General features: G+C 39.3%; 1 protein-coding gene across 1 annotated transcript in view; it reads left to right on the top strand.

Moving 5' to 3' along the window:
- Positions 1–4,906: 4,906 nt before the first annotated feature.
- LOC137281323 (uncharacterized) overlaps positions 4,907–10,888 on the top strand; it is a 42,264-nt gene continuing 36,282 nt past the window's right edge. Inside the window, exon 1 of the mRNA XM_067812494.1 lies at positions 4,907–5,516. Coding sequence (XP_067668595.1) covers positions 5,462–5,516 — 55 coding nt within the window. The 5' untranslated portion in view covers positions 4,907–5,461. The remainder of the gene's footprint in view (positions 5,517–10,888) is intronic.

Here is a 10,888-nt window from a genome sequence, read left to right as displayed (position 1 = left end):
AATGTTTGAGATAAAAGGAAAACATAGCTATGCACTAAATGCGATAATTATTTTCGTCAAGAAGATTATCTACACCTGTAGTAAGAAACGTTTCATTCCAAATATTCTATACATAAGAGTCAAATCACACAACATTATAATACCACAAAATACATATACGTTAACTGTGACCAGGAAGCCTACCTCCTGAGACTGTGGTCCAGCTTACACATGCTGTTTAGAGCTGCTGAATAGGTAAATGGTTTCGATTTACATGCACATGTAACAAACTTTATTGACTCTGTAAAGTTTTTGGAATGTATTACCTAACATGTATGCTTTGAACTTATACCTTTACACAATATATGTGGACCTCTATGTCTACCTGAAAAAGGCAATGTATCAAAAGAACCAAAGGATTCAGTCCATACTTCGAGGTAGTACTTCTTTATCTCGAATAACACTGAACCACGCATCATGCACGGAAATTACCAACGTTTTGCGAATGCAACTCAATGGCAGGGAGATAACTCTAAATCTGTTTTTCTTGTGGCGTCTGCAAAATCTAGCGATGGTTGCTTAAAGATTTGTCTAGCATCGCAGTAAATAAATGTTGACAGATGTAGTTCCTGTGAACATTGAGAAGGGGAATTATACAGCGGTGACTTTATTAAGATAATACTTGCGGGAACAACAGCATGATGCAACATTTGAATCGTTTGATTCACACAGATTAGCTAAAGTGTACCAGCCAACACCAATGCTTCAAACAGTTCAAACTTAACACTGATGTGTTCCGTAAGATAATAAAACATCGAGGATTCATCAACCCATGTCCCCTACGTGACAAGAGAACAACTTGTACAGACAAGCAGACAGACAGTCAGACAAACTGAACATGAACACACACTCGCACATATGTCTCCTAACCAGACACAGACATATCACGACTGACACACGTATAGAAAGACACTCATACACAAACAGACAGACAAACAGATACATATATTCACACCATCAAACTGATTCAACAGATGTATCAAAATAACCGAATAACATTTCAGTGTGTATTGTGATCTTCTTGTATGCCTAAAGGGAAATGAAAATATCCTGACATTTCCATAAGTAGAGAATATCCTAGTTATCTGATCGAGTTTTAATTTACAAATTGGAAACCCAAAACTATTTTCCTTATTCAGCGAAATTCAGCACGAGTGTTGTCTTGAAATGCTAGATTTGGTACAGATGATGGCGGGTACAGTTTTCCGGCGAGTTAGTAATTAGAAGCAAATCTTCGTGTTCTTGTTCTTCTTGTTATGAAACACCGTCAGCAACTGAGTAAAGCTCTACGACCGACTGAGAGAGACAAGCCAATGGGCATCTACATATCCAACTGGGATACGATGATAGGCATCAACCAAGTCAGTGAACACCAACCGATCCCGTAAGTCGCCATTTTGGACAGCCATCGGTTTCTGAAGATCATCTCTAACCCGGATGTGAAGGCGCTGCATCTGTGTCTGTGGATCAGTTTTGATTACAAATACTTTCATTTTCATATTTTCATGTTTTCTTTATCAGTAACAGCAGGAAAATGACACATATTCCAACGAGAACCTTCATACAAATGGCACCAATTCCCCTTAGTTTAAATTTGTATTTGCGTTCACCCTATAAAAAAACAACCATTTTTAGAATAGTTCTTCAAGAAAAACCCAAGATCAGTCTGTTTAATTGTTTAGACAGTGGGCGTTTTACCACAGAAGAAATGCAAGATATTTTGAGCAGATTCTTTGAGAGATGAAAACTTAGCAAATTAATTAATATAGTGGCAAAAAGCACCAAGGAGAATATTACACTATTGCAACTAAATCTTGCCAACATACTTGTAACTGTAGACCAATGTAATCATTCCCAAATTAGGTTGGTTTACTCCGAAAGATTATATCCATTTATTTTGTCGCTCACTGAAGTTTAATTGCCAGTTCATGAGGGAATCTTCAATTCTGTTGATGAGAACATACACCTCTTCAAATCAAATAAATTACTAATTTACTTTGGTAAATTATTCCTTAGTTTTGTCTGAGTTTGCACGCATACCATCCATGGCACGCATCTTTATTCTCTAAATAGTGACCTGGGATTGGTATTTTTCTTATGTCAGTGCTTATAGAAAATGCCTTCTCAACAATGTGAATCCAGTGTTTTCAGGACTATTTGGGGCAAAGTGGGTGAGTTCATGTTTTGTAATGTCCCAATATCTCCGTCTACTGCATAAGCAAGCGGAAATAAGTATAACTGTTGCATTAGCAACTGAAAAGAAACTCAACTGGACAGGGCTTATAATGAACGTTGGCATTGCAACTTGATTTGTTTTCATTGGTATGAACCATTTTCGCATGAGGCAAAATCTAGAAGAGATAAAATCTATTCGTAAAGATATTTCAAGGTATGTAATCCTTGTAAACATTTTGCATTAATATTCCGTATCGGACGAGCGTAAAGAGGAGCGTGTTACTGGTGTTTGTGGATGGTGTATTTTGCAGGTTGTTATCCTGATTCGGGAATTCATTCCAAAGGCTGTGGTTCCAACATTATCATGGTGGCGTCAGTGTGAACTGTTATGAGCTTGTGGACTTTCAAAAGAAGAGAACGTACATCGCCTACATAACACAGATTGTTGTCAGCATATCTTAGAGGAACTGTTTCTGCAGTTCACACGCTTCCTCTACGACATTTCATAAGCGCTATATATAGACCCCCACATCGAAGGCCTGCATCTCATGTCCCTTCACGGTTGCATCTCATGTCCCTTCAAGATCAATAGATATGTCAATAAACGTTCAAGTTTATTAAATATCATGCTTCGTGTGCCTAGAAACAAAATAATAAGTCTCCGTGTTTTCCTGTAACTTGATATTGCTTGGCACAACCGGTTCCGCAAATGTTTCCAGAGCGTGCAAATATCAATAGGAAATCCCCAAGTATTGATTCTGACTGACTAATTTCATCAGAGATAACAGACATACTACTGAAGGTTCAGAAAATTCTTCCAACTGACAAGTGTTGTCGGATCGGCAATGAGTTAACTGTGTTGGGGTAGCTCTCACTGTGAGCCTGGGTGATGAACGACAGGAGTCTTTGGCAAGAAAGAAATATCGATCCACCTGTGGTATTTGTTTACAGAAGATGTTCCTGATTCGATTTGTCGCTGGCCATCTGTCACGTGTACATCTGCTGACTGTCAATATATATGAGGGGGGAAGGGATACCGAGTGGCACGTTTGTACGTAGGGGTAGCTGAGCCGTATATGAGAAGGGACATGGAGAAGGTTCCATGTACAACTGTTGCTCTACCACGATTGCATTGGATGTAGCAAACTGGTACACAATATGAAGGAATATAGTGCAGCACACTGTTGCTTTGGATTCTGTGATCTCATGAAGAAATCATGAAGATTGTCGCTTGAGACAGACATTCTCATTGTTGAGTTAGATGAAGGAGTATCATGCAGCTTAATGTTGCGTTAGATGAAGATCTCTCATGCTGCACATTAATGATTTAGAGGGATCTCTTGTGGATTATTGTTGATTAAGATGGAGGGATCTAATGCGGTACATTGTTGCTTGAGATAAGGTGATCGCATATGTTGCCTTGTTGATTTAGATGGGGGATCTCATATGCCACGAATGGGAAATTTCATGTCACATTGTTGATTTAGATGGAGGAATTTCATGCGTTAAATTGTTAGGTTAGATGAAGGGGTCTGATGTGGCACCTTGTTGATTAAGATGGAAGAATCTCATGTATCAAATTGCAAGTTTAGATGAAGAGATCTCATGTGACATTTTGTTGGTTTAGACTGAAGGATCTCACATTGTTGATTAACATGGAAGGGTCCCATGCGTCACACTGTTGATTAGGATGGAGGGGATTTCATGTGTCACATTGCTGATTAGGATTAAAGCATTTCATGGTGAACATTATTGCTTTAAATGCATATGTGTTATCTACCGCATATTGCCTGAGATGTAGTAACATCATGTAGGAGACTGTAGCTAGAAAATCACTCAAGTCGATACATGACGTGCTGCAGTGTAACATACGACTGTATGATATGTAGCAAGTGATCTCCAGTGACGCATCACGTACAACAATATATGTTATATTGCTTACATGACATGACATGACATGACATGACCTGACATGAACTCTACAACACTGTATGAATCGATACCCTAAAAAACTGCATGACACTACCCCGTACAGCCCAATATGACCACTTGCTACACATCATGCAATGCTGTATGACATGATCACCTCCAACGCTGTATGACATGATCACCTCCAACACTGTATGACATTATCACCTACAACACTGTATGACATTGCCTCCTCCAACACTGACACGATCCCATGCAACGCTGTATGACATGATCCTCCTCCAACACTGTATGACATTATCCCCTACAACACAATGACAGAAAATACGTAGAGCAAACTACTCTCTTCAGCAGACAGCTGCGTGGTCTAAAGCAGAGGGATGTGTGAGATACATTGAGGAGGTGTAATGTCGGACCTGGTGTAATGGACCACTGTATGGGGTATGACTGGATTTCTGGTATGGAGCACTTCCAAAATGCATTAAGCCTAACATCGCCGTTCACAAATCCTGGCTCCAGTCTCTCTAATCTCCGATATCTTCCTTGAGTATTAGATTAGAATCAGGATCATAAGTGATGGGTCTTGGCATTTTTTTTTCTTTTATCAATGACGTATTTCCTTCCAGACCATATCCCAATATAATCAATGCATTAGCCGTCGTCGACACCCTGTCATTTCCTCTAATTGTATTTGCCGTCTGCACTTGAAGTAGCAAATTTGCTCGGGATGACAACAGTACTCTACAAGTTCATAACACCATCTCACTTCCGCTTACACATTTACCAACGATTGTGCCAGTTCCCAAACTTACTTAGGTTTCGTCTGCCTTACAACTTTAACTGAAACACGCGTTGATGGGTTAATGAACAGTGCTTCAGGTATTGATGATGAGGAGAAAGGAGTCTCGCATCCCTAGCTTGGGGGAGCTTTGCAGGGTCTGAGGCCACTAAGCCGGTGTTTGGCAAATAATGATTCGCCCCTCCATCCTCTGTACTTCTCAGTTCATTTAGGAAGTACCCCCAACCCACTTTAGAAATCATCGACAAGCGGATTGGTCGAACGGTGCCCGTAAACGTATTAACGGTCATAGGCGATTTTCGATTTTTGTCGATCGCTTAATGTTCACTGTGTATTGCCTGTAACAAGCGATAAGCGCACCAGACGACACTCGTTCTCGAGGCGCGTGCAGCGGCAGACGACAGTTGGAGCGCGCTGTTCTGCTCATATATGGACTATAGATACCTATTGATGGGAGCTTGCTCTCCGGAAAAGATTATCCCAGTCTTTCGGGATGTGATGGCGCCATAACCAGCTGAAATGAGGAGTGTTACTATTGTACTTGTGGAGCTGGTGCTTCTCTCCATGGTGTACGGTAAGCTCGTTTATGTGTTCGATTTGCTACTTCGTAAGAGCTATGTTTGTTTCAACTGCTATCGATTATCTCAACGAAACGGCACAATGATCGGCTGTGCAAGCAGTGGCTTTGACAGAGCCAACACGGACGCGACAATTGTTCGTCTCTCTCACTCTACCCACGCCTTGTAAGCTTTTCTCACACAATCACCCGCTGGGTCGTGCTTTTTTTGTACAGACGGAGAAATGAGACTTAGAAACACGCATATCTGTTCACCCTTGCATTATCTCTCAGCTGAACATCACCAAGGTTTCAACAAGTCACCACCGGGGAAAACACTTTTGTTTACACGGTTGATTATATTTGATAACAACCACGAGTGTCCTTGCAGAGACATCCTACTGTTCGGAGAAAATATTACCAACTGTCATGAAAACATGACCTTATATGGTAAAATGTAAGCCTGCTATCTGACAGTAGGGCTGGAACAATATGGCATCGGTTCTAACAATTACATAATACTGACTGTCAGTATATTTTACAGAATTTCTTTGATAAACTAAAATATTATATTCCGAGGATTCATATCTTGTTTTTCAATAGGTGTCTTGAAGAGTCTGTCTAGTACATGTGTGTATCGCTTAGACAATGCATTATTACAAGCTAGAAGAACAAGTTCATTCTTCGGGGAACTGACTGTCATTCGTTTTAAACTTGTATGTTATTCTTTATGAAGAACCATTGTCTGGGACAACAAGATACATATATAGTTAAAAACCGCTGTGACCTACTTTATTTCTTCGATGTATCCGACGGTATACACAACCGAAAAATGATTACGTAAATGCAGTGAAGGAAATAGCCACTGGCCCCCAGGCCTGTGCCTAACAAAAGTCAAGTAGGGTCAGTAAATCTCCTCAGTCACTGTCCCGCATGGCTAGTGAATTTTCATTGGGTCATTGTTTTTATGTATATCCATGTTGATTTATAATACATTATTAACTCATGCCTGATAAATGATGTTTACCTTTTTCGTAATGCACTATAGCTGAAATATTAGTGCGGCATAAAATTAAAATGAAATTAAACTCACTCTTGCGCATTCACCTAGGCATACGGACTGGAGTTGAAAGGTGAAATGAATTATGAGATAGTGGCTGTGTTTTCATGCTACCAGGGCATGGCATCCCCATAGTCGGTTTTGTAACCCTCTGAATGGGATATTTTGTAACGCACATAGAACGTAATGTCATGTCCTTTTTAAATAATCGAGTAAAAATGTATACTTGTGTGCTTTGGGAGTCCTAAACTATATGGAAGAATATCATTTAAAAAACTTATATCCTACACATAGATTGTACATCTTTGGGGATGGTGCTTTCATCTGCTCAGATGATGTTGTCTTCATCTACCTGAAAGACAGTTTCATGGTCCAATGTGGAATTATGAAATATTTTGATACAGAGGCAGGCGGAGAGAGGGTTAAGTTTAATTTCATTTAAAGTCTGGTAATGTCACACGCCATATATCATTAATAATGTTCAGAAACTGTTTTATGATGGTGTGATTTGTATGTTCATATTAAACGGAATATTATTAATACTGGCGATGAAACTATAAAATTTTAATAACATTTTCATAAATAGAATAAAATATAACTGATGAAAATACAAGTTCTCAACCTTCCAAATATTACCTGCATTTTAGGAATGGACGTGTGCACAGCCATGACTACCCGATGACATTTTCCCAACATGCACATCTGTCTTATACAAGAGAGTGAGAGAGTTTAGCGATATTCCAGCAATATTAAGGTGGCGGACACCGGAAATGGGCTGTATACATTGTACCCAGGTGGGGAATAGAGCCTGGGTCTTTGGCGTGACGAGCGAACGCTTTAACCACTAGGCTACCCTACCACCCCGTCTTGCATAAGATTTGTGAAAGAACGGAAACAGGTTACGACTCATGCTTAAAAGGTAGTCATATTGGGAGTAGTAATAATGGGAATATACTTACAAGGGTAATGAAACTTTGGGGTACGAAGTCGTTCAGGTAATGGGATTTAATACACCTGAATGGAAAAAACACTATACAATACACACAAGCGCGTATGTTCCCCATCCCACCCCGTTTTACACAAACACTCCCCCCCCCCCCCCCCTCCCCACCAACCCCACCCTTGCCCACAATATGTTTGCAGCATGACTTTCTTACCATTGACATTCCAAAACCAGTGTGTCATGATCAGACATGACGCTGTTGAAATACAACACCAAGTAAAAGTTCACGTAGATCGTTATTTTCAATATTTTAGAAGTTGCAATTCGACCCACACTTGGATTCCGAACAGAGTGGTAGTGTCAGAGTATCATGTAGGTCGCCTGAGCCATCTGAGACATTCAGCTGAAACCGTTTTGCCATATGTCGCTTAAGTGATCGTTACATATATATATATATATTTGCTAGTTTATCGTGACTGAACAAGACATGCGCACATAAACATTAAATGTTGTCTTAAACTTTACAGTGTTATGACAGGATGTCGTTGAAGGTGCACCTTTTTTTCGCAGCCTCCATTGATATCTGAAAACTAAATATCCTCAAAAGGCTAGGTTTATGGATGTCAGCCTCTTCCTTGCTTCCTTGCGAATAAAAACACGACGTATGCTAACTATACTCAACAAATAAAAAACCCGATAAGGACAGTCCCAGTTTACAATATTAAATTATTTAATAGTTCATAATTAATATAATCCATATAATGCTTGAATACTGAATATTCTGATGGTCTCAACTTTTTATGCTGAGGACATATGGTTATGAATATACAATTATTCCCACGTGATATTGAATTCGTCATTAAAATAAATGACTAAATTACTGAAATAATCGACGTTAACGAATTATTTCCAGTCGAGAGATCATATGAATTGTCATCAACATTAAAGTGCGGACGTGTAAAAACTAATGAATAATTTAGACATGCACCATTTACCTCTATATCAATTTGGCGCATTAATTTGTTCTAATGCAAGGTAAAAAAGTCTGACATGTCTGTTTTACACTCAAAATATAATCCTTTATCCAGGAAGGCGAGTGAAGTATGTTAATGTGTGTAAAACCTGAGGAAAATTATTTTCAGTTTCCTGTTCCACGTTCGAGCAAACAAATCGAATATAACACGCAACTGAAAAGTCATTCTTATTCAAGGGTTCATTTCGTGCAGGCTTGGAATTGCAATATCGGAAAGTATTTTCTGAATAATGCTTGGCTTGCGTATCGGTCCTCGGTTTTATGTTTCGAAGTTTCAAATGACCACATACAAGACAAATGACAATGAATCCTTCTTTTTGTGGCTTCAACAGCAAGAATATTCACAAGTCTCACGTTTTCACATGCATGGTCACGTGGACATAAAACATCACGCCAGTTTGAGCTTATGTAACGTTTGAATGAACGACGGCACCGCAATGTGTGATTTGACGGCAATGCTTGCACGGGGATGTTTGAGGGACGATTGTCTATCGTGTGTCAGGCAAAAAATAACAGAGGTGCAGATTTTAAAATGTTCAGTAGATATAGAGCACGAGAGTACGATGTTCAGACAGAGAGTCATGTTAGATGCATATGTTTTACATAGACGTTGGAGTGTTGAAACGTGGATATATATTGATGTTTGTTTCAGATGAATTGTAAGATGTCAGATTACTTGCAGTGTGTAATTTTGTGATAGGATGAGAGGGAAAGAGAGGGAGAGAGAGAGTGTGTGTGTATGTGTGTGTGAGAGAGAGAAGCAGCGTTGTGTTTACATTATATCATACTGTGTTAAATAGTACATACATTTCGGATGTGTCTGCGTGTATGAGGGCTCGTGACAAGGATACACTTTCATATATTCTTTTCACTCATAATTATAATCATGCACATGGAGCACACATTCATATGCATGCGTGTGTGTCTTCATATTTTGTAGGGGGTTGTTGAAAGGGCATGTTTCCATAATGTGTCCTGTATACATTGTCAGGGTTTGTTTTATATACGTCTTCTGAACCCAGTAATATGTATTGTATTGTATTAGGTTTGCGAAACGAACACATTTCGTAACGCATTTTGCATACATAGTAAGGGGTTGAGACACTGATAAATATCAATATATATCTTTATGTTTTACATACATTGTAAGGGGTTGAAACATGGAAAAGTACTCATATATATCCTTAGGTTTTACATACCTTATAAGTGTTTCTGGCATGGACGCAAGTTGATATTTCTGTTTTGCACAAATTGTAAGATGTTGAGAAAAGGACACACATTTATAAGACTTGTATTCACGTTTTACAAAACAGTGTAAGGTAAACAGTAAAACAAATATTATAACCTGTATTGGTCCTTGGAGCCCTGAAACAAAGAACAAGATGTGACTGTGGAAATAGGCTGTGAAAATTGAGATACACACACAGACACACACACAGACACACACACACACACACAGTGTCTTCAATACTGAGGTGGAATGTTAAGACAAACAGACACACGCACAACGATGTATGTGCGTATTATGTATCATCCATATAAGATGCTGTCGAGCACAATAGGGAGAAGGAGTACTAGATGAGGGGGTGAAAGTAAATTGCGGGAACTTTCTATTAGAGTGCTAGAAATGTGTACTTCGACCACTTTCTAGTCTTATGAGTAGAAAGGTATGCACATATATTTTGTAAAAGTCTTCAAAAGACAAAATCATATAATACGCAGCACATCTGTATTTAATACGAAAGTCAGAATGCCAGAATCATGAGATTGTTTAACCACAATGTTTTATGAGTTCTGATCGCCAGCAACCTCACGTAACCACCCACGGGAGTAAAGTTTTGTGAAATATGAACGCCAGCTGATAAACCAGTTCTATATTGCCCCACGCGTTGTACTTCGACCTAGATGTCTGCATTGTTTTACTGTGTGCCTTGAAGAAGGATTATACAACGACTGTCACAGCATGACACAGACATCTCCTACATGACGTTTTTACTGTGTGCCTTAAAGAAGGATTATACAACGACTGTCACAGCATGACACAGACATCTCCTACATGACGTTTTTACTGTGTGCCTTAAAGAAGGATTATACAACGACTGTCACAGCATGACACAGACATCTCCTACATGACGTTTTTACTGTGTGCCTTAAAGAAGGATTATACAACGACTGTCACAGCATGACACAGACATCTCCTACATGACGTTTTTACTGTGTGCCTTAAAGAAGGATTATACAACGACTGTCACAGCATGACACAGACATCTCCTACATGACGTTTTTACTGTGTGCCTTAAAGAAGGATTATACAACGACTGTCACAGCATGACACAGACATCTCCTACATGACG

Source organism: Haliotis asinina, chromosome 4 (genome assembly GCF_037392515.1).
Source record: "Haliotis asinina isolate JCU_RB_2024 chromosome 4, JCU_Hal_asi_v2, whole genome shotgun sequence".
NCBI classification, from domain to species: domain Eukaryota; kingdom Metazoa; phylum Mollusca; class Gastropoda; order Lepetellida; family Haliotidae; genus Haliotis; species Haliotis asinina.
Note: the sequence above shows the minus strand (reverse complement) of the source record. Positions and strands in the feature narration are given on the sequence as shown.